A 26,000-nucleotide genomic window follows, 5' to 3' on the forward strand; every position below is an offset into this window, starting at 1 on the left:
AGTAAGCTGCAGCTTATCGGGTTACACTAAAAGGGATCTTCTCCACTCAGTGGAGCAAGTGGACCTTCAGACTAGGAGGGTATCACATTTTACAGTGGCAGGCTGCCCCCTTCCTAAGCATTCGAAGTGTCACCAGCCAGGGTCCGGACTCACGTGGAGAAGCCTAAGGCTTCCAATTCAGTATGTGGCTGCTTATCTGGCTATACTATAGGCGGGCTCCTCGGCTCATTGCAGCATGACCAAGACAATATCATGCAACTCTCTCACACAGGCTCACTGCCCCTTCCTGCGATAACCCAAGTGATCCCAAACAAGTTCAGGAATCACGCACAGTTCCATTGCACTCCATTTCTTGTCCTCGAACAGAGAGGCTGGATGCAAATCTGGGGCCTTTGAGACTACAAGTAGCAACTTACGCAGTTACAATGACGCAGATCTCCTTTGGGACAGCGGGTAAGGAAACGTGTTATGTAATCAGAAAGTCCCGCATTCATGTCCCACCCCACTGTCCTCATCTCAGAGAGGATGAGCAGCTTAAAAGGGAAGGGGCAGGTAAAATGTGATGGGTAAGAGCAACAGAGGCCAAGACAGACCCTGCCGCTATGTAAGACGATCTCTCACCGTTAGAAACCCAATTGACCACCCAGCTCACAGAGGTTCTCTTCTAGTGCACCTGACTAACCAACTGATTACTGAATCGGTAGCCCAGGGTTCACAGACAGCCACTCTTTTGAGGAAAAAAAATGGAGGGAGGTGGGAGCCCGAGCAATTTCTTATTGGTTAAAACATAATTTGTACTTTATAAGATATTATGTGCAGATCACTTAGTTACAACTTATGAGCTTCAACTACAATAGTTGTTTCCTTTCAGACCTTATCCATTTTTAAATGAGAATTTTCCAACCAGTTCAATTGATTGAGGCCTGGTGATAACACTGGCATCCTGTCCTGCCTTGTGCCCACTGCAGCCTGATAGGTTCCTAATCTCCATGATCCTGAATTGGATTGAGGTGGTTGGTGATTTAAACGTAAACTGAATTTTGTTTTTTCTGTATATGTACCTTTAATGGCTCGGCTTTGTGATTGGTGGCTATTGGGTATCTGCTTTGATGGTGTACTCTTTCCACCTCCTTCTCCCCCTAGGCCCTCAGCACTATAATAACTTTATGACATGAGATTATCTGTGAATCTGGCCTTCGTTTAAAAGAAGGAGAGCTAGTGCTTCTATCAGGAAGCATGTCATGACATCAGAATTGGAAGGCAGCTAGAGTGCACAGAAATGAAGTTATGGCACATTGCCTTTAGCACCAGCTGGAAAAGCTGGCATTGCCCAATACATCCCGCTTGTTTAAAAAAACATCTATATATCTAAAATGCTAAGGGTTGTCCATCTGTCACACAAACACTTGTGAACCACTGGGCCTTGAACCTTGATCTTAGTCTTAGTTGAGAGCTTATGATGTGCCACGCACGGTGGGAACAAAAAATTGGAAGTGCTGGCTACCTGGGTGATTCTAATAGCAAGCCATGGCTAAGACATGTACAGTGGCAGACAGTAAAAGAAATGCTGCTTGGACACACGGCACAGTTGACAGAAAAAGCACAACAGTGATGCAGTGATGAGCCATTGCTGACAGGAAAACAGCAGACGTGTGCCAAAAACAACTCCATCAGCCACACTGCCCATGCCATGCTAATCATCAACTACTGGTACTGATGCTGATTGATGAAGTGACATGGCACACAGAACAACTGTGACACACAACTCTCTAATGCAAAAGTGCAGTAATTGACACAGTGACATGGCAGATATATACTGTTAGTGAAGCCCACAAAAAGAAAAAGAGCCGTGACCTCTGATCTGCATCAAGCTAAAGGGTTAAGATGGTTAATTGATGGCAAATGAGGAACGATGAGACGGCAGGACACTGCACCACATGCCAAAAGGAGAGGTGAGCCTGAGAAACAACTCCATAACAAAGTATGATGATCGACAGAGTGATATGGTGGAAGCAAAATGGGTGGTGGTCCAGGTTTCCTAGTATGTAATAAAAAATCGGGAGTGGTCCCCGCTAGACTTTCTCGTATACTCAGATATGGGGATGGATATTTGAGGAGTAAACCGCAATTTATATTATGTACATGAAAGAACCATCAACAACAAATCAAATCAAATTAATAATATATTGAATAATTATTATAAAAGTAAAGTTGAATAAATCGGACTCTGCAGCTGCATGAATAAAATGTAAAGTATCTCTTCTGGTTAGCGGAAATAGCCCAAAAATGAATAGAAATCTACATTTTGTACCTAATACTTGTATGACCCAAGTGAAAGCGTCCTCAAGTTATCGTGTTTACACACACACACAGACATAATTCCAAAAATGGTATTTTAAGACTCAGGGAGGTCTGAAACATTGCGATTCATCAAATTCTCGAAATGGAAATTTTGGAGGATTCTAATACTTTCCCTACACTTCGTATACGAGAAAGTCAGGGAGGTCTAAAACATTGAGATTCATCAAAATCTCGACATCGAATCTTCAGACGATTACATTACTTTCCCTACACTTCGTATACGAGAAAGTATCTTAGTATCCTATCCGTCTCAGCAGCACAGCCACCATATGCCATTTCTAACATGAATGACTCCATGCCTGAAAGTTGGTGTAAACAAGAACGGCCGAAGGAAGCAAACATATTTGAGTCAAAATGTCATTTTCTTCAGCATGATGCAAGACAACTGTTCCAGAAAGTCTCAAGGAGACCTGGAACCTCTCACTCTACAACTTCTATTTCTCTAACCCCACCTTCAGCCAGATGTTCCATAGATAGAAAAATTTTGAGCACGATTAAAGCTTTAGCATTGCCAAGAAATTCATAGGTAGGGTCTTCTCAATCTTTTTTTCCCCGATGTGTGGCTGTGAAAAGTTAAACCACAAACAGAACAAACTTGTTTCATGACATTCATGTGATCTGCACCCACACGCACACTTGAGTAATTGGCCTCTTCTGTAAGTCCAAGTGACCGAGTGTAATGGAACACTGGGTTTGTGACAGCATCAAATGTACCCTGATGCCATTTAAAGCAGAAATCATAGGAGGAGCGTGACATAAAGAGATCTTAGGTGTCTGCAATTCGGAGGGAAAATGGACAAGAATAAACATTAAAGTGGCTTTGATGGAGATTGTGCCTCAGATTGCGGCATGATTAAGGTGTCAAACACGACAGGTTTATCAAGAATGGGCCACCAAACCAAAAAACATCCAACCAACAGTGATAAAGTATGTGACAACAGACTGTAGATGAATGGAGAGGACATGACTTATGCAGGATAACAGAAGGATTCACAAACAATCAAGTGTAACAGTGGTGCCAGCAGTGGGACAGCAGAAACGCAACTATTTGTATCCTGCCAGGGATGGCTTATGGTTACTGACAACTCATCTAAATTTCAATGCTGTCAGTAGAAAAAACAAATATGTGGCTGCAGTGGGCTAAGACACACATTCATAATCTAAATAGCCATTTGGGACAATTGTAGTAAAATGTACTCAGCTCATTTGGCAAGCCCTGAATCTCTAAAAGGTCTGAATAAGTGTAAGCCGCCCTAATTCAGGGTGTTCAGAAGAAATCTAATGACTTACTTCATGAGGTAGAAGTACACAATCAACAAGAACAGTTACACCAAATATTAAAATGTGTGCTGCAACTTTTAAAATATTCTGGATTGTAGTACAAATTTGTCATTTTTCCACCTCTGACTGAGGTCCATACAGGGCTACATTCCTAGTAAAGGATCAAAAATAACATCATATTCATAATCACTGATCTTGAAATTGTCTAAAATGACAAACCACATGCTTATGTTTGAAATTTGTCATTTTAAACCTTCTGGAAATGGCTCTTCAAGGGCTGGGACCACCAATACAAAATCAAATATCAAAAGAATTATCAAGTTCGTGATCAGTAACTTCAAAATAGCATGAAACGACACTCCACATGCCTATATTACTGATCCCAATTTTTTGAAGTTTGTGAAAAGGAGTAACTTAAACTTCTCATTTCCTATTAGAAGGTGAACCCCCGGGGTCAACTAATTTATCATGTACAACGTACCTTGTGATCATTTTTGTTGAAGACACCTATTGGTTTAGTCTTTATCATAAGGTTTTATTTTCTTGCACAAAACATGGTTTAAAAAATGGCCTAAAAAGGAGGTATTTTCGAGTCTAGTGGGCCAAAAATTGGCAGGAACTTTAAAAATCTCAATGTGTCGCATAACTAGACATCAAGACGACTTAAACGGTATATCATATGTGGGGGTTTTCTCATACTGGTGAGTCAGGAGTCATATCGTTCATAAGTAATTTTTATAAACACAACAAAGAATGATCCCACTGAAAGAACACAAAACACTGATCCTAATGTAGGCAAAATGTCAAATCTAGTGATAATAAATGCTAAATAAAGTGGATCCTTTACAAGAACTTCTCTACTTCCATAACTTCTGGTCAGTAGAGGGGGATTACATAGCCTCTATTGCTAAGCCACTCTATCATCATACCAAAGAATGGTTAATACTCATCTTTTCAATGTTGAGGCAATAGAGCGGGGTGTAGAGAATATTAAATAAGAGAATAAAAATAACGGACCCTAACCTTGTCACTTGGACATACTAGTGCCTGATGTTGGATGACAGCAAGAAAAACGAGACTTTGGATGTGCCACTGTCATGGAGGTTAAGCATTGTACACTATCAACTGAGGGCAGAGAGAGAGCTTACAAAAACAGCAGCATAGCATTATACAAAGGATCTCAAAGGGCTTGCTCTTCACTTTGGGTGGGCATCCTTTTGGTCCAATAGCAGCAGTGCAATGTGGTAAATACAGGTCAGTAAAGTGTGTGTGTGTGTGTGTGTGTGTGTGTGTGAGAGAGAGTTTGCTAGAGCATGACACCTTCTGGAAGCGGGTAGGCTAATGTGTGAAAATGGCATGAAAATATATTTACAGGCCAGGGTTATGAGCTCCTGTTCAGACAAGAGCACTAGTGCTTTTGTATATATTAAACAGAAAGGAAATGAAAAATATATATTATATATAAATATATATATGTAGGCTTTTAAACTTTATTCTATAACCATTTGGAAATACAGCTCTTCTGGAATGGGACGTCAGTGAGCTCTGCACACTTAAAAGGAAGACCATTTCCCCACGGAAACCCTTCTAGATGCGTCATGAAGCAAAAATGTGGGTCACTCGGCATTTGTACAGGGGATAATGGCTTTGCAGAAATGTGCATTAATGTCTTGAGGTTTCAATAAAAACAAAACAAAAAAAAAAACACCCTGGAACACCAAAAGACCTGGTCACGAGTAAAGTGGCCCAGTGCAATACTAAGGAGAGGATGGCAGCTGGGCTGAGATTTCCTACAACAGATTTGAGCCACCTTCTTGAGACCAGGGTTCATGCTATTGCTGGGGCATAGGAAGATCACATCTACCTGATGACCAGTCATGAATCCACCCCCCGCCCCCATGACTAAACTCCATCTTACATACAGACTTTGCCACAATCAGCACCAAGAATAAAGAAACTTCTATTTCTCTCTTCCAACCCCATCTTCAGCCAGATGATAAAGATGCCCCACATACAGCAAAATATTGAGCCTGATTAAAGTTTTGGCATAGCCAAGAAATTCGTAGGAAGAATCCTCTCCCTCTCTCTTTGTGGGCCGTGTAAAATTTACCACCAACAGAACAAACTTGTTTGTGACGCACACCCACACGCACACACACAGGCACACGTTTACCAACCTTGTCTAACAGGGATATAAAAAAGTCAAATAAATATACAAAACAAAGTCCGTTCGAGAAGAAAAAAAAAACCCTAAAAGCTCTATAGAAATTACCACTGTGAAAGGACCTCCCTAACACTATCTCCAACGCATGTATTTAATAATAATAATTAAAAAAGAGATGTTTTCATGACTTAATTCCCAATTTAGTCCTGAAATGATGTGCAACATGCTCACTCTGACATACACACTGACAGATAGACAGACACGCTACTCCTACACAACGTATACATCAGATGGCTGACAATCTGGTGAACAGCAAGTGAGAGAACAAGTCTGGCATGGCCTTCGTGTCGGATGAATTTTCTCTCATTCTGTAGCCTCGATTTTAGCACATAACGCCTCTGCTCCTGAAAACACCATGTGCCATGCCAAAGGATGCCACTCACTGGCCGGAGGCCACATCTGTAAGGTAAGGTATCCCTGTTTTGTCTTCTTCTGAGCAGTTTTTTTGACCCTGGATCCTCTCTCTAATTTCTCTGTCTCCCTGCTAGCCTTGCAGCCCTCTTTGCTATAGCAGTCCTTCCATGAAGCTGGTGTCCAAGTGCTGGATAAGGACACGGATGAAGGACATCTCCTTGCGGGTATTTTCAAATATGATGCGGGGATCATCAGACTGGCAGCGCAAGCAGTTGGGAGCCATCACCATCGCCAGATTGTTTACATCCATCTTAGTGACTGTAACATTGGAGGGTTGGGCAAAAACCTGTTAAGGGGGAGAAAAAAAGATGGTGTGAGACCTTCTGTAAATAGTTGTGCCAGTAACCTTACAAGAATCACAGATGACAGAGGTCATTTTTACAAGTAAAATAATTTGTAAAGGTGGGACAGGTAATGATAGGGTCGTTACCCTTGTTAACACGTTGACTGTCAAAGTGAAAATAGGTCAGGGGTTATTGATTTGTCTCTTATTTGCTTCAGAACCATTTTGGTACTGGTACTGAGTTTCGAAAGCTGGTATCAAAACCAACATCAAAATTTTACTGCTGATATAACACTATTTTGTACCTGAAGCCAATGTAAAATCAGAGTGCTATTTTAATATGTTAATTAAGTTGATTCCGTCATTGAGCAAAACTCATCATCACCACCATCGTCATCACTTAATTTCTAACTTGAGTTGGCTGTTTTAGCACAAACTCCTCTTCTCCATCAACTTTTATCATGTGTATCAGCATCTGTAAGCTGCATTTAATCTCTTTTCTCGCCTCATTAATGCAACATGTTTTTCGGCCTACCTCTAGGCCTCTTACCATCCAACAAAATAGACAAAGAATTTGTTTCACCCAGTCGTCATCATCTTTTAACAACACATGCCCACACAACCTAAGGTGGTCCCTCTGCAAGACAGCACTTATATGTTTAACATTCACTCTGCTCCATAGATCTTTATTCTATCTTTCAGTGACACGTCAGACATCCATCTTATCATACACATCTCTAACTTCCTCAGGTTTTCAGAGTTTAATACCCAGATCTCACTACTGTACAGCACACCCACAAGTCAGTACTACTCCTAAACCCAGATGAATTCTACTCCAATTTACTCCAAATGATCAGCAAAACAAAGGTTATTCAGCAAAACTCATGATAAAAATGTATTTTCCCTTAAAAACATATTTGAGCAACCTCTCAGTTAGTGCATGAAACAGAAAATTCTTTGTGCATGCCAGGAACACGATAACTTAGCTGGTCTAGCAAGTTAGATATTTCACAATTCATTGCAATCAAATGTCACATTTTCCATTTGAACTTCCTTGCGGTGAGACATTAATCGTTGGGAGTTATTTAGATGGTTGTGGTTCTACATATTTGAATTATTTTTGTGAAAAAAATGGTTATGCAAAAACTGGCTAAAAAGAAAAAAGCTAACTGAAAGTGAAATATTCTCTTCTGTGATCCCATGCTGATTTTTTTCATTCTTATTTCAGACACCCTCTATCATTTATTGACATGTTAACCAAAAATATGCTTGTATTTAGCGGTAAAGCCCCGAAGATGATTTACGAGATTACTTGAGAGTGTCATCTGTCTATGGATCCTCGGCCTTCTACCAGTTAATTCTTATTTAGCAGTCAACATGTTAATGTCCCCAGGCCACAGGAGTATTATAAAGGACAGACAGTCTGGCCCTCCCTAATCGTACACTTTGGTATGGGGTGTCTGCAGGAAGATCTGGTGCTGCTAGAGTCCTCAGGGGTAACCTGGAAGTACTTGCAAAAGCCTACCCACATGGGTACCTGAACCCAACCCCTGCATTCAGCATACATTGTGATTTAGAGGTAGCCACTGCACTGCCGACTATACTGCCTTAGAAGGCTGGTGTCCTTCAACATCTGCAATAAGACTGCTGCAGATGTTCTATCAGACGGTTGTGGCGAGCGCCCTCTTCTACGCGGTGGTGTGCTGGGGAGGCAGCATAAAGAAGAGAGATGGCTCACATCTGGACAAACTGGTCAGGAAGGCAGGCTCTATTGTAGGCACGGAGCTGGACAGTTTGACATCCGTGGCAGAGTGACAGGTACTGAGCAGGCTCCTGTCAATAATGGAGAATCCACGGCATCCAGTGAACAGGATCATCTCCAGACAGAGGAGCAGCTTCAGTGACAGACTGCAGTCACCGTCCTGCTCCACTGACAGACTGAGGAGATCGTTCCTCCCCCATACTATGCGACTATTCAATTCCACCTGAGGGGGGTAAACGTTAAAATGATACAAAGTTATCTATCTATCTATCTATCTATCTATCTATCTATCTATCTATCTATCTATCTATCTATCTATCTATCTATCTATCTATCTATCTATCTATCTATCTATCTATCTATCTATCTATCTATCTATCTATCTATCTAATGGTCTGATAGGCAGCAAGGTCAGAAGTGAGCTGAAAAGGCTGAAATGGAGAAGTGAACTAAGCATGGGGTAAATATCAAGGGTTTGGTTTCATTTTGAACATGTTTATAATTTTTCACATTTTAGTTTTAAATTTACCGCAATCACCATTTTTTATTCGGGTTTCAGTAGTAAGTATCGCTATTTTGTGTTGTTTTGTTGACAACTGTGACGCTTCTTGTTGACATACGACTCCTGGAAGCCATGAAATGTTAACTTTTTAAACAACAGTTTTGAGTAGAGGGCTTTCTGTGGTATATACTGTATATTAGTCACTTATTGCTATACAGAACTTAAAAGTCTTCATAACACTCTATAGGTTATACCAATTTCAGAGTCATTGTTGCCTTCAAAGTCTTACTAAGAACAGATCAAGCATTTCTAAGCAGGCACTAGCTGACTAATAGACACTCTACAGACAGACCTTATTCTAGGGCCACTGGTCATTTGTACATATTATTAAAGACTAAACATGGTCATTGTTGAGGCATTGTTATGTAGTACTCAATGACTAACAGATGCTCTACAGGTATCCCCTATTCTAATCCTTTGTACGTCCTACCAGGACGAGACCAAGTACTGAGGTTGCGTTTTCAAATCCTGCTACTGACGCTGTGTGACCTTGAGCATGTCACTTGACTTGCCTGTGCTCTAATTGGAAAACCATAAGAAGTGTGACCAATCCATATTACTAACCGAGAATGCTAAACCGGATGGACGCAGGGACATCCGGCCATGGGCCGTAGCCGCAAAAAGACGTACTGCGCAGGCGCCCCAAGAAATGAGGGGCCGCGAGAGGCGGATGAGGGGCCGCGAGAGGCGGACAAGACCACAGAAAAAAGGAGTCAAAGAAATGAGGTGACGCGAGCACAGAAAAAAGGAAAAGGCACAGAAAAAAGTAGTCAAACGCAGGCGCCACACGGAACCCATTGCACACAAAACTAGCACACAAAAAAAAAAGAAGACGCTCGCGCACAACAGCAAGGCTCAACCCCCCCCCTACAGGCACCGGACGGGACACACACCAAGAGGGGGATTTAACAAGCCCCTAGAGCACAAAAAGAAAGAAGACGCTCGTGCAACAACAATCCTCACCCCCCCCCCCACATCAATAAGAAGTGACACCCAAAGCCACATATCTAAAGGAAACGTCCATATTAAATATACGTCATCTCAACACCTTCACACTAGGCAGCATAGGTGGATCTCCTTACAATAAAGCACTATTAACCATTCAACTGGAGAAAAGGCTCCATATTAACAGTGAGTGCGATCCTCCTTATTACTTATCCATATTTCGCACGCTGAGGAACAAACAAGTCATGAATACACGGTCACGGGTACAAAACGATTCGGATCGGATAACGGGACAAAACACACGAACACGAATGAAACAACAAAATACACGGCGGAGCATACAACGCGCTTCGGAAACTCCGGGAGAAAAAATGTCTCGGATCAAAAAAAGCAAAGCTCAAGTAACCCCGTTACAGAGACGTGCCCAAATGGATAGGCACAATGAACGTAGACGCATACAGTGCACGACTCAAAGTGCTGCATCGAAACAAGCACGATTTCAAAAGAAAGAGCTCGCGTCTCAGACATACAAAAAAGGGAGCGAAGAGACAGAATAAATGAACGCAGACGTGTACAACGCGCATATGACCTGCCAGAAAAAAAGCAAGCAAGACTCCAAAAGCAGAAAGCTCAACTGACCGACATACAAAAACGGACAAGGCTCGATACAAACAATGCACGACGTAGACTGAAACGGACTTTTCGCAAAGCGGAGGCGAATCAATTAAAACACAAAAATAGCGTGTCACAAATAATGGACATGCAACAACGTGGCACTCAAACGCCACAAGAAAAACATGCCCGTCGCGGACATCAACGCCAGACACCTGCTAAACGCTTACGCCAGTTGGCTGACAATGCCTTCAATAATGAGTCCACTATTGAGGAAAATTCATTGGGAATAATGAATGTCATTTGCAATCATTGTCATTCACTTAACTTCCCAGAAGAAACAACTGGCAATACAAATAATGAATTTACACGTTGTTGTCAAAAGGGGCAGATTAGACTGACTCCTTTACATTCATATCCTGAATATCTACAGAAGCTTCTAACTAACGATGTGCCTGAAAGTAAAAACTTTAGGAACTGCATTAGATCCTACAATAGTTCATTTGCTTTTGCATCTACCGGAGTACATATCAGGCCACCAAAAGGCAATGGCCCATACTGCTTTCGCATATGTGGTTAACACAACGCACTATATTATGTCCAAAAAATATTAATGTTAAACACATTAATAACCAGGTCATTTCATTACTTCCTGGAGAGACACGGCTCTTTCTAAACTCTGACAAAGTTGACTCTGATGACGACAATGAACATCTGAATTTCCCCATAGAATATTTGAACACTATTAACCCGGACGGATGACCACAACACAACCTTACCCTTAAAAACGGAACAATATTCATGCTATTAAGAAACCTTAACACTAAACAGGGTTTATGCAATGGCACACAGTTAGTCGTCAACACCATGACACACAATGTTATTCAAGCAACAGTTCTTTCAGATTCACATGCTAACAATACTGTTCTCATTCCTAGAATTGACCTTACGAGTTCTGACCTAGAATTACCTTTTACATTGAAACGCCGACAGTTCCCCATTAAACCTGCATTTGCCATGACCATCAACAAATCACAAGGACAAACCATGGACAAGGTTGGCATCTACCTCTCTGAGCCCGTTTTTGGACATGGACAACTTTATGTTGCCTTCTCACGTGTTCGACGTTCATCTGACGTTAAAGTTAAATTTATAAATGATCCATGCCAAGGAAGACTCATTCAAAAACAAGACACCATCTTTACTACTAATGTTGTATACAAAGAAATATTCCAATAAAACATTACTCTATGCCAAACACTCTATTTTTTAATTATATAGGCATCATCCAAACCTGCACACTATTCTATATCTAATTCATACATCTCACTCTTTGTCATGCCCCAACGCCAGGGGTTGGCGAGCGAAGCGAGCAGGGGGCGGAGCCCCCTAGTTGTATCATAAATGTTGTAAGTCGCCTTGGATAAAGGCGTCAGCCAAATAAGTAAATGTAATATAATGTAATGTTTATAAAGATCTTGTTATGTGGCCCTAACTGACAAACAGATGCCCTATATACATACTTTCTTCTAGGGTCACTGGTTCTTTGTACATCTTAAAAAGTCCAAACAGAGCCTTTGTTAAGGTCTTGTTATGTAGCACTAAGTGACTAATGGATGCTCCTACTCTAGTGTCATTGGTTTTTTTGTAGGTGTTATAATCAAATAAAGCCTTTGTAAATGCTGAGGCACAAAACACGTCTGAGGATTGTAGTGAGAATATATAAGTAACCAGGAGATGGTTAATGAAAACAGAGTCATGGTCAAAAAAAAGCAAGGGTCAAAAACTTTGGGAACAAACTAGAAATGGCAACCAAAAGACGTAAGTCGAAAGTTAAGAATAACGAGATGACAAAACCAAAAATCAAAACCTGGCACTAGAGCGTACTTGAATCAGAAAACTACGTTAATGAAAATTGGAGTGCGTTGTGTAGCCATCAAGGAAACTGTGACCATTGGGCTAAAATATCTTCATTCTTCTGCAAGATGATTACTGTCACCATCAAGTAAGGTTGAATAAAAAATGAAAACGAGAGTCAAAATAAAAATGGTCAAATTGTTTAAGATAAGAAATAAACCACAGACATGGAATCCTTATACAGTGATCCCTCGCTATATCGCGCTTCGCCTTTCGCGGCTTCACTCTATCGCGGATTTTATATGTAAGCATATTTAAATATATATCGCGGATTTTTTGCTGGTTCGCGGATTTCTGCGGACAATGGGTCTTTTAATTTCTGGTACATGCTTCCTCAGTTGGTTTGCCCAGTTGATTTCATACAAGGGACGCTATTGGCAGATGGCTGAGAAGCTACCCAACTTACTTATTTCTCTCTGTCTCTTGCGCTGACTTTCTCTGATCCTGACATAGGGGGATTGAGCAGGGGGGCTGTTCGCACACCTAGACGATACGGACGCTCGTCTAAAAATGTTGAAAGATTATCTTCACGTTGCTACCTTCTGTGCAGCTGCTTAGTGAAGCGACATGCTGCACGGTGCTTCGCATACTTAAAAGCTCGAAGGGCACGTATTGATTTTTGACTGTTTGTTTTTCTCTGTCTCTCTCTATCTCTCTCTCTCTCTCCCTGCTCCTGACGGAGGGGGTGTGAGCTGCCGCCTTCAACAGCTTTGTACCGGCGGTGCTTCGCATACTTAAAGCCAAACAGCCCTATTGATTTGTTTGCTTTCCTCTCTCTCCTGACGCGCACTCCTTTGAAGAGGAAGATATGTTTGCATTCTTTTAATTGTGAGACAGAACTGTCATCTCTGTCTTGTCATGGAGCACAGTTTAAACTTTTGAAAAAGAGACAAATGTTTGTTTGCAGTGTTTGAATAACGTTCCTGTCTTTCTACAACCTCCTGTGTTTCTGCGCAAATCTGTGACCCAAGCATGACAATATAAAAATAACCATATAAACATATGGTTTCTACTTTGCGGATTTTCTTATTTCGCGGGTGGCTCTGGAACGCAACCCCCGCGATGGAGGAGGGATTACTGTTTAAAAACAACCATAAATACGCCAATGTACCCCAATGTATTAATGTGACGGAGAACACCAGGTAGCCCAACTACTTTTCTTTCTTGCATTTTAATTCATAACTATTATTCTCTATCAAGCGCTCATACTCAATTGACTGGCATGAGCTACCTGCACCATTTTACTTATGTTGGCTCTTCCAACTTTGTTTCCTTGTAATGTGTAATGTAATAAGTGATCTTATATTTGATTGGTTAACAGTGGATCACATGTACTCTTGTTGCCTTAAAGAGCACCTTATAATGCTGTGTTCCGTGAAGGGCTCTGTATATATAACAAGGATCGATTAATTGATTGTAAACATTTGTAGGTGTCATTGACCTCGGCTGTGGATTTTGTGCTACCACATCAAGTTTGGATCAATTTTATGTATTTCTACACAGTACAAGTAAGTCATATCGATCTGTTCTATTGATCACTTATGAACATTATTCATCCAGTCCACAGGCCGCCATAACCCCCACCCTGCCTTAAGGCCAGCAGTCCCATCGCCAAGGAGATTTCTCTGAACCAAGAATCAAGAGCACTTTACCAAAATGACATTCTGAATGATCAAGGAATCAATCCAATGAAATTTTTATTTACTGCCATTAACTGCAAGCACAATCACTACAGGATCCAGAAATGGAGCAAATCAATAAACAGAACAAAATCAAGACACATAGCACCATGGAAGTGTACCTGACAAATTGCATTAATAAGCTACAAAACTGGGTATACGACAAAAGTAACAAATAAACCACTGATACATTTTGGGTGGAGTTTTAAACCTTGCTGACTGTCAGTGTAAAGTACAGTGTAGATCTTTCTCACTGAATAACAGTAACCACTGAAACTGAATGTGCTTTCAGGAGGATTAACTAAGAGAGCTGAAAGGAAACCAATCCATTCATAGCAGTCTTTTGGACTGAGGCTTCAAGAGAGAACAGAACAGCAACATGGCAGCATTCAAGATGAAGGAGTAGAGTAGCAGAGAAAGACAAAGTAGCAGAGATGACTAACCTGCAAGAAGCGGATGAGGTAGCAGAGGACAAGCTTGTTGATCTCTGGCAGTGCGTGGACCACCTGCACTGCAGCCTCAGGGTTCTCATAGTGGGTGATGCACTCCTCATAGTATTCGTGAGGAATCAGTGGCTCTTCCAGCTCGCGATACCACAGCTTCAGAAGCGATGCTGACAAAAGCAAGGAGATAAAAAAAACATACAATGAAGACTGATGGGGACTGCTGTATCTGATTCCAAACCAACAGATCTTCAAATGGACACATGGTTAATGAATATGCAGAATTTCACTCCACCTAGTGCTGTTAAATCAACATAAATGATATACATTAGCAAGCTAACAAATAATCAACAGCAACAAATCAAGCAGGGATGTCTTAAATCATACGGGTAGTGAAATGAGTTAACAAGGGTCTCCCTGATTGAGTGGAGCTCACTGTATGAGCAGACCTCCAGTGACAGACCCCTCAGTGGCAATTAGGGGGCCTGTGCTTAGAGGTGTGAAGTGGAAGCGTCTTGGGAAAGGGCTATCTTTTAAATGGGCTGTTCAGTGTGTCTCCAGGATTAAAAGATTGCTTTGAAGAATAAACATATGTGTGCATGTTGGGGGAAGATATGAATCCAGAGCATAACTGAATAAATGTAGCTGAAATTCACTAATAAAGTCTAATATCATGAATCAATGAGTGTACAACTTCAATAACAAAAGATACTTTACTATTGTAGCAAATTGTTTCTTAAAATTAGTTGCATTGTGTGTGTATTTAACCTGTTAATGCCTACAAGTAGTATCATCTCTATATACAGGTATATAAAATCCAACATCTGTCTGTCCACTTTTCACGTGAGAACTACTTAACGGATTTAGATCAGGTTTTTTTCTATAATTTACTTGAACATTCCGGTTGATTTTGCGACTTCTCTCATCGCACTATGCATCATAGTTCGCTTGAGGCATCGTTTTATTTGTGCGAATCCGAGAGACACGCAGCAGGCCAAGGGGAGGGGGACGGGGCCCTACTCACTCACATGCCAGTCTTGGGGCGATGCTTACCTCTACTTAGCTAGTGAACAAGAGAACTACTGAACGGATTTAGATCGGGTTTTTTTTCTATAATTTGCTTGAACATTCTAGTTGATTTTGCGACTTCTGTTATCGCGCTAAGAATCATAGTTCGCTTGGAGAAGCTATATATTCTTGCTTATCCGAGACAGAGGCTGCGGAAAGAGGGGAGGGGGAAGCGTGACGTCAGGAGTAGGGAGCCAGGCAGGGCCCTCCTCATTGTCCTGTTTCACTACTACCCGGGCGGAGCAGTGGGAGACAGCTAGTATCAACTATATTGTAACAAATACTGAAAGGAAAAGACCGACACGCACATTTATAGCAGTTAAGCCCAACATGGTCATGTCTAATCATGACACATCATGTATCTGCAAATCTGGAAAACTAACATCACTTGTCACACTCTCCCACTGTTAGTGGCCTCGGAAAGCATCTCAGAAAATAACAAATCCACACTTGGCACTCAATACAGCCAATATTGCCATGTCCTCAGTCATGTAGCAATCATCCTTCCTACTATTTTGTTCTTCCAAAAACTATCCTTATATTTTACATGAAGATGCTATTTATTCTCTCCTCTGAAAGTCCCTGTCTGCATTCTTGAATCTTGCTGTTCTAGTAGAATGTAACCAGCACTCCGTGTACCCTTGTGAATGGTCACTGTCAATTAGGCATCCAGTCCCACCTATCTCCAGAGCCATCAGCTGACTCCTACAATACTATATAATTTACATGAGAGAATTTCACAATTTATTATATAAAAATAATATCTTTGTCTTAGATATGCTGTGATTATTTCAAGTGCTGGAGCCCTGCATCTTTAGCAGGTACAGAGGGATCTTCCACTGTGTAAGCATACTGGCTTGCTTGATGTTTTTTTTCCAATTAAGTTTTGTAGCAGCATTTGCCGAATATGTCTTTTTTGCATGTTAAGAAAATATAAAGTCGACAAGCCAAACAATACAAGTTTTAAACTGTAACATTGTGTGAAAGTAATACTATTTGACAAAAGAGTATATCAAGGTATTAGCTGGTTAACTGCACACTCTGTTCTTAGCCTCTCTTTTGTTGCTAGTGCACCTTCATTTTTTCAGTTATGGTCAGCCCCTCCCCTTTAAGCTTTTATTGGCCCTCTGAGTCAGGTGCTCCTTCCTAGGCAGTTCATAGGTTTTCAATACCTATTCATATTCTTTACTAATTACAGCGATGATGAAAAGGTACAACCAGACAGCAACATTAAATACGTGACATCTGTTACAATGTAGTATTTAATTCTATATTTCTCTATTTTGGCAGATGATGATGCCATAAAGAATGAGTTTTATGAATGCGATTGCCATTAAAGAAACACTCACATGCACACACAAATCAATTTTCTTACTGATGCTAACAAGTGCAGGTATTGTGAAAATCAAAATTGCAAAAACTGGCTTTACTTTCCACCTTCTCTGGCAGCATTACATGAGCATCTCTCCCTTTCTACAGTCTCTGGTGAATGGATGGAAAAAGGTATCGGGGGAGTTTTATGACTGAAGAATTAGTTTGTGAGTGAAGAGTAAAGTGTATATACTGTATGTAGGTGTAAGGGTATGGGTAATACAGCAGTTAGACAAGCACTGTTGTATGGTTCAGAAACCTGGGCAGTAAAAAGATGAATTAAAGGAAACTTGATGCTATGGAAATGAGGATGTTGAGATGTGTGGAGTAACAAAGCTTGAAAAAATTAGGAATGAGATAATCAGAGGTACAGTTAAAGTTGGGAAAATATCAAAGAAAATACAGGAAGAAGATTAAACTGATATCGCGATGTAATGAGAAGAGAGGTAAACAAAGTGAGGAGAAGGATCATGGATATGAAGGTGTCAGGACAGAGGAAAAGGGGATGACCAAAGAGACAGTGGATGAACTGTGTGAAGGGGGACCAAATGGAGAAAGGAGTATCAGGCGAAGAAGTGTACAGCAGACAAGAATGGAGGAGGCTGGTCAAGTATAGTGACACCACATCAAAAGGGAAAAGATTAAGAAGAAGAATTGTGTGTGTTTTTGTGGAGTGGTGCTTGCCTTTATTTCTCTGGCTGCTTTCAGAAACACCAAATTAATGCCAATGACTTGTCAGGTCAGGTCAGTTCAGGTTGGGGAGCATGCACTGGTACAGTGTGTTGCCGCACTCACCACACGACAAAACAGCTTAGGATCTCAGTTGACAACTCCCCATGCAGACATGCAGTCCAGTCTCACCCCTCAGAAATGACCATCTATGTGCTGCAGCCAGGTGTTACGTGGGTGTCCCCCTGGCCTGGTCCAGCCACATGGCTGTAGTGCCATAACTGACACACCATCACAGTGCAGGTAATGTGTCTCCTTTGGGACTCTTGTCAGCACACAAAGTCAAACCAACAGTACCCAAGGATTTTCGAAGAGACACAGTACTGAAGGAGTCCAGTCCTCGTCTCAGGTCACTTTACCTTTTACAATTTTAATCTCCTTCTTTGTCAACTGGCCATAAGATCATCAATTAATTAATGTACAGATATTGTTGGTTACCATTTAAGTTAATCAGATTTCACTTTGTTTTTTGTGTGTTTTAACAAATCTTTACATGTTATAATTCTGCATTTAAAAATTTGTACAATCCATACTTGCATTTTACCTGGGAATTTGTTCACAGTGTTCTATGTCTGTACTCTGTAAAGAATGCTATACAAAAATAACTTCTGTTGTATTGTATTGTATTGTATTGTATTGTATTGTATTGTATTGTATTGTATCTATCTATCTATCTATCTATCTATCTATCTATCTATCTATCTATCTATCTATCTATCTATCTATCTATCTATCTATCTATCTATCTGAATGTAGTGCATGATGTCAACTGACACTGCCCTGGCTTGTAGCCTTGGTATGACCATCTCTGGTAGACTGAAGTTCAGAGGAGTATTGGCACTTCTTGTCTTTTTTCTTGCTCAGGCCTGACCTAATCATTTAAATATTCTTCACTTAATTTTCTCACCTTGGTCCTCCTAAGATTTGAAGAAGAAGAAGAAGAAGATGGATGCTTTGTAAACACAGACAGTAATAGTCCATTAGAAAAAGGAATTAAAGCAGCACTCAGGCATAGCCATTGAAAATTAAACTGTAGTGGCAGGCTTTACAATTTTATGATTACCTATATGTGAAAACCGTGCTGAAAGAAATCCCAGTAAATAAATACTTAAATTCAAAATGACATTCACTAGCCCTAAAACTATGGGCCCATCTGGAAATTCTGCAAATGATCTCTTATTATATTAACTGTTAAACACAAGCGTGCACAAGTCCTTAGGGAGGTATCAAGATCACAAATGACCTATTCTACCTTTCAGAGCTGAACTTCCCGAAGAGGAACATCACAAGCAGGAATCTAATTAATGTGTGTTTCCATGACAACGCATGGACAGAGACTGGTGAGCTGAACACGCTTCTCATACATCATGGCTAGGTGTTGGTGGAGTGTCACTAATTAGCCATTGTCCCCTGGGAATCAGGCCAGCTAGAGTATGACAGTAATGGTGAGTCTAAGTCCTTACTAGCTCTGTTCCTTCCTTACACTTGTGTCTTCTTTGACAAAGCTGGGAACTTCACGACTCATTTGTTAGTGCCAAGAAGTCCAGGAGTGTATTGAAGCCTGGGAAGGGAAGCTTCCCTATAAGCAAGTCAATGTGTTTACTTTCTTTCACTCCGATTATTCAATGGGTTGGGAAAACTCCAAAGTATTTCATTCTACAAAGTAAAGAGTGAAATACAGTATATACATTATAAATATATATTAAGTGAAAAATAAAACATTTCCATATAATAATTTTATAACTAATTGACAAAATGTTAAAACAGAAACCAGTACAATAAGGAACCGGGGAATTGCAATGGAGTTGCCAGTTTCACCAAAGTAGATTCCAGTTTTCATTACTAGTGTTGACTGGCAAAATTCATAAAAAAGTGTTTTTTGCAGAATTTGCCAGTGACCTTGTTCGCCGAAATTTTTTCCTGAAAATTCACTGTGGGACCAGCTTGACAAACTTTCTTTTCCCTAGTGCCCCATGATGCTTTACAAGGCTAGAGTGACATCATAAGAGTTGTAGTAGCCACGCTGGATAGGGATATCACTACCCGATCTGCACTGTCTGCCTGATGTACTTCACATATGCATGAATAATTTATCACATATAAATGCATGCATGATGTTACTACTGTTCCTCCAGGCTGATTTTTACTCAATTATGTTGATCTCTTTTGTAAGCTGCTTGGGATAAAAGCATTTGCTAAATGAGAAAATGTACTGCATACATACTGATAATATAATCACAAACACACAATTCTTACTTATATACCATATCTGCTGAAGATGGCCATCCCAACAGTTGTAACAATGACACATACTGCATGTACTCTACTGCCTCAACCCACAGGGTGATGTCTTGTGTGCAAATATTTTACCCCAGCGATAAGTAGACAATGTTTATGGTGATTAGCCTGAACAAATAGGTCAAACTGCTTTTGCACACCAAAATGACAATCAGAGCAGAAGGCACCTACCAGGAACGTGTGGGTCTTCCAACCCAGTAGGTATCTTCCATTGGTCCACCTGCAACTTCAGGGCATTGACTTCATCGATGTCGCCTGGGACTCTGGACCACAAAGGAAGATTTGTTAAAGCAAACAAAAGGTGAACATTTGGAAGTAAAATACTGTAAAAACATTCAACAAGAGTCCAACAAAAGTGAAGAAAAGGTGGAAGGAATGAGAAGGTTAAGTAGGAACTTACTTTGGGTATTCAAAAATTCTCAAAAATATCCATAACTTTGGTACAACAACTATTCCAACTAACAATACCTGACAATATTAGGGGGAAATCAGGTGATTCCATAAACAAACAAAAAATCTTTGCAATCTGAACACAGGTTAGATGTAAGGTGTAGGTATACACAAAATGGGCCCTGAGATGGCTGGTTCCCTACCCGGGGTGGGTTTGTCTTTTACCTGATGCTACATGAATAGGCTCCAGACATTTGTGATCTTGAGCTAAACTAAGTGGGTTTGAGAATATTATATTAAACCAGATTCTCACTACATTGATTAGGCATGGAGCAATCAAAGATTTTCTGAATGTGATTATTCCATTGCAGGATATATGGTGAGTTAAAGTCTATTTTGGCAAAGTTTGGTGCAGAGCAGGAAGAAAGCTTGGATGGAACACATTTTAATCACACATATGAGACCAGCCTGAAGTTAACACAACTTAATATAGAGCTACTGCATTGTAATCTTGTTAGTTCTTTAAAGACAGAGTTGGCATCCTCATGATGCTAATTAAAAATGTTAACCTCCATCTGCGAAGATCACTGGATTTTCCATTTTTTTTGTCAGAGATGTAGTCCTGTTTGCGAAGAACACGTCACTGTTTTGTAACCATTTTTTTAACAGTTAATATTCTGCACAGCTTCAAAAGGTTTACCTGGCATGCCATTTTTGGGGTCTTTTCATTTTCGCTGTCTTAAGGATAAAAGTGGTGAGCTAATAACATTGGACACCTTCTCACCAATTCATTGTATTGTCTCCTTCAAATTGTACCTGAAGATGCCTTCCGTCTGGTCCCCATTGAGACCCAAGACCTCCTCAGAGAGGCGCGTTTGGACCCAGGGAAGTCGGTGGTCTGGGTATCGCTCCTGCTGCATGGCCATGACTTCCTCCAGGGAGCTTCCAAACATCGAGGGACTGAACACTGCATTCTTGGCATGTCGGATCTCCTCCAGGTTTGGTTTCTGCAGGCCCTAAGACAAGATGAAACAAAAAGCAGAATTTCAGACTGCAGTACTGGATGACCAATAAGTGACAGTCCAACTAATCACACAACTCTCATTTACTTTCCATCACGAGAACAACACCATAAAGCCAAAGCTACACAGGAATGGCTTAACAACAACAGTGTTAATATCCTGGAGTGATCAAGCCAGAGTCCAGTGCCCATATTTTATCAAACATCTCAGAATTACTTCTATGTACCGTAACAAGCGTAGGACCAAATTTGTGTATTTCTAAGATTTTTAAGTCAGTTGCGACCATTTTACCTTCTTCCAGATGCATGATAAATATGGGCACGGATATCAGTCCAATTGAGTATTTATGATTGGACTTGAAAAAGGCTGTTCACTCATGATCCACATGCAACCTGACAGAGTTTGAACAGTTTTGCAAAGGAAAATGGGGACAAAACTGCAGTGTCCAGATGCAAAACAGATAGACAGACCTGTGCACACAGACTCAAGGCTCTCATGACTGTTAAATGTGTATTTACTAAATGCTGACTTGAAGGGGTTGAATGTTTGTACAATCAGTAATTTTGTGTTTTATATTTGTAATCAATTTAGACCATTTTGCAGAGATCTGTTCTCATTTTGATATTACATTTTCTGTTGATCAGTGTCAAAAATACCACATTAAATTCACTGTGATTCAATGTTGTATAGCAGCAAAATGTGAAAACATCCAAGGGGGTGAATACTTTTAATAGGCACTGTACTGTACACTCCTTTGGCCTGAAGGACTACTGGCTACTGGCTGCGGCATCAGCACTATTCCTTACACATGGTAGCAGTGGCCCATTCAGCTGGTGCATCCAAGGCACTGAATAATCTGTCTAGGCTGGGGGCATTAAGCTCACTAAAAGCAGCGCCGTGGGTAAAGAATGCTAAACCAGTTCCCTTGACAGCAGTGTAAATGGCAATATTTTCTTCTGGTGGGATAGAAAGTGGCTAAGAAGAGTCGTTTAGGAGTCTGGATATGGCACTTAATGTAGAGAGTGAGCCAAAAATGGATAGTGGCAGAAGTCGAGTGTAGCCATGAGTATGGTCCTCAAGCAGTAATGAACATTCTAACAAACAGCATTGCAGGACTATTCAGTTCATCCACTTGACACCTGGCATAATAAAGGCTAATTAATTAACGTTATTAAGATAATGAATTAGTTCATCACACTCTCGGAAAGTCAATTAATGAAACCAAGCACACGAATTAGATGACTCAGAATTTGTTCTTCTCTGGCACTTAGTTCAGGCATGGTTCACATCTTAAACCAGATGAAAGGGCAGACTCAAGTCACACAGGGGGGATTGTACCTCTCAACTGTCCTGGGATCATCTAGGAATTCCCAGCACAAGCTTGAGAAAGTTGTTGAGGATTGGGAGTCCTGGTGAATACAGCTCAGTGTATTGATATTGTGACCCTCACCAGGTTAAAGAAATGAAAATGATGAGGATTGGATGTGTGCAGGTGTCAACAAAGTGATTTGTGATGTAAAACATTAAATAGATCTACATCCTGGACACTAATAAAGTTCATTCATTTGTTCATTCAATCTATCCATCCATCCATTCATACTGTACATGCATTCTCAGAGTCATTTATTATTACTTAGTATTTGGCTGATGCCTTTATCAAAGGTGAATTACATTTGAGATACAATTGGCCACACTTCTTTTGTTTCATTTCCCCCAGCTGAAGCACAGGAAGGTGAAATGACTTGCTTATGGTCACACGGTATCAGTAACAGGATTTGAACCAACAGCCAAAGGGTTTGAAGTCCAAAGTCCAGAGCCTTAACAACTATGCCACATTGCCTGCCTAACCACATTTAACCACACTCAGGGTTGCAAGTTATTTCTTTACAGATGTTCTTGTGGCATTGTGAATAGTACTGCTATACCATAATTCAAAGGTGATGAGCTCAACACTAAGTCCAGTGGCTTTTTTTATATTGTTAGCAAATTCAGCCCATATATTAACTGGTGCCTCTGATAGGCTGTGTGTGCTTAAATCTGTTGTGTAATTGACTGGTGTCACATCCTGGGTCGGTTCCTGAATTGCACCTGGTACTGCTGTAATGAAGGTCATGAAAATGAATGGATGCCTGCTACATAGTAAATCAGACTTAATTAAGCATATATATTTTCATCTATCTGTTGTGACCAGATGGGGCTCTCTGGAGAAGATGCTGTACCCTTAATAGTAACAGCCCAGTCAAATTTGATAAAATAATACAAATTATTCAAAGGGAATGTAAAAGTAAGGAGTACACACTTTATGAAATAGAAATCAAAATCACAAGGACTAAGAACATCCAGGCCTACCTATCCTCATCCAGGTTATCTACCTTAGTCCTGTTAAACATGATCCTTTCTATGTCCTGGCCTTCTCTTCCTGCTGGCCTCTACCTCTCTCCCATGTCTAAGCTCATCTGACTAAAAGGCTCATCCTGAGATTACTTCTGGTGCTACTCCAAATTAGAGGGAAGCACTTCTGGTACAGCTTTGTTTCCATGGAAATGCTGCAAATACTGCATTTCCCAGCAGCCCCTGCAAAAACCTTAAGTATACAGTAGCAGCAGAATACTGATGTCTCCTCTTAATGGACTGCTTGAATAAACTTACTTTGAACTAGCCTGGGAACAAAAAACTGCCGCGACCAGGTAAGAAATGTGTACTGCTATGTGTTCTATCTAATATTTGCCATTTAGTTTATATAGTGCCTTTTCTTTCTCTCTATCAATGAATATATTTTATAGAACTACTTTTCTAACTGTATTTATTTTACGTAACACAGCTCTTTTCATTTTTGTCCATTATAAAGAGCCTTTCTTATCTAACTGTTGTGACCTGTAGGGGACATCTCAGAGCCCCAAACCCTGAGACACATCTACATCAAGCACAGTCCTGGGTTTAAATGCAGTATATTGATTTACTGTAAACAAAATACCTTCACACAGGCTTTTCAGACACACACGGTATCCTCCCTTCCTCCACCTCCACCTCAGGTAAGCTTTGTCCTCCTCTGCCCAACTCAGAAAAATATCCTTTTATGCCTGACCAAGGAGTACTTCTGGTACCGCAACTTTGACCCCTAGAAACACTTCTGGGTCAGGTAGAAGTCCCTTCTAAGAACAGGCTGGAACTACAGTCGTAGCCAAAAGTTTTGAGAATGACCCAAGTGTTGGTTTTCACAAAGTTTGCTGCTTCAGTGTTTTTAGATCTTTTTGTCAGATGTTTCTATGGTATACTGAAGTAGAGTTACAAGCATTTCACAAGTTTCAAAGGCTTTTATTGACTCAGAGAATTGATAGACTCAGAGAATTAAACCTGTTTAGTCTCGAGCAAAGGAGATTGTATGGGGAATTAATTCTGGTCTTCAAAATCCTCAAAGGCATTGATAAAGTAGATCCAGCAGAATTCTTTGAACTTAACAGTGAATCACATACTCACGAACACCAGTGGAAAATGCATTTAGGACTGAAGCCAAGCAGCACTTCTATACTCAAAGAGTGGTAGAAATCTGGGACATGTAGTTGAAGCAAAAGCCAACCTTTAAGAAGTGCCTAGATGAGCTATCAGGAGGGTTAAGTTTTAAGCTAAACAAAGAAGCTTGACAGACTAAAAGTTCTTCTCTCATTTGTCAAATTTCTTATGTTCTCATGTTCAAAAGTTGTGTTATACATTGACTAGATGAGAAGCTTGTTTGTGGCCATACAAATAGGGATCAGGATCCAACAATGGGAATGTGACTGTGATGAGGACTTATAACTGAACACAGATTCTAATTGATGCTATGTCATGTAGAGTGGTGTGGCTACTTGAAGATAGTTTGCTACTATTCTCTACACATCTTCAGGGTAAGAAAAGGGTAAGTTGAGGTTTTAAATTAAATTCAGATTCACAGGGATTTTTGTTGCACCTGCTTAAAAATATAATCCATTAACTAGGAAACATTGTCATTTTTTATATAGTGCCATTCTATAGTGAACACTATTACAAACTGCTTTATATGAACAGGATATAGTAAAATGATATAGATGTATTATTTCTAATTGGAGCACAAGCAGATTAAACGATCAGCTGAACTAGTGAAACCTCAAACTGGTACATCACATACCAGTCTCAAGCCCGCTTAATCCAATTCCGGGTCAAAAAGGGTCAAAGTCAAACCCAGCAGCATGGGGTGGATGGGGTGCCAGCTCTTTGCAGTTTACAGTATTTAGCTTTTACAACTAGAGAAATGGCAAGTTAAGTAACTTACTCAGAGCCACAAAGTCAGGCCCAGTACCCTGAGCTGAATTAGGTGATTTCAGAAATCCACAAATAGGTGGATGGTTCTTGTGCACATTTTCATTGTATTTTGTCACATATGGCTGTATATTTCCATTTAAGATATTTAAATGAATGTAATTAAGATGGTCCTGGTTGCTACTCATGTAGAGTTTACCACAGGAGCAGACTGAAGGGCAGACCCAAGTCACACAAGGGGGATTGTACCTCTCAACTGTCCTGGGATCATTTGGGATTTCCCAGCATGACCTTGAGAAAGTCGTTGAGGATTGGGAGTTCTGGTGAATACAACTCAATGTATTGATACTGTGACCCTCACCAG

The 26,000-nt window shown here is 40.5% G+C and overlaps 1 protein-coding gene across 5 annotated transcripts in view; it reads right to left on the reverse strand.

Moving 5' to 3' along the window:
• Nucleotides 1–2,348: 2,348 nt before the first annotated feature.
• The window catches only part of arhgap39 (Rho GTPase activating protein 39), a 448,090-nt gene continuing 424,438 nt past the window's right edge, over nucleotides 2,349–26,000 (reverse strand). For all 5 annotated transcript variants that reach the window (XM_051929199.1, XM_051929198.1, XM_051929195.1 and 2 more), the window contains 4 exons: nucleotides 21,156–21,355; nucleotides 20,121–20,212; nucleotides 14,484–14,653; nucleotides 2,349–6,566 (listed from right to left, as the gene is read on the reverse strand). In XM_051929199.1, the coding sequence (XP_051785159.1) occupies nucleotides 6,372–6,566; nucleotides 14,484–14,653; nucleotides 20,121–20,212; nucleotides 21,156–21,355 (657 nt within the window). In that variant the 3' untranslated portion in view covers nucleotides 2,349–6,371. The remainder of the gene's footprint in view (nucleotides 6,567–14,483; nucleotides 14,654–20,120; nucleotides 20,213–21,155; nucleotides 21,356–26,000) is intronic.

This window comes from Erpetoichthys calabaricus, chromosome 6 (assembly GCF_900747795.2).
Source record: "Erpetoichthys calabaricus chromosome 6, fErpCal1.3, whole genome shotgun sequence".
Classification (NCBI taxonomy): Eukaryota; Metazoa; Chordata; class Cladistia; order Polypteriformes; family Polypteridae; genus Erpetoichthys; species Erpetoichthys calabaricus.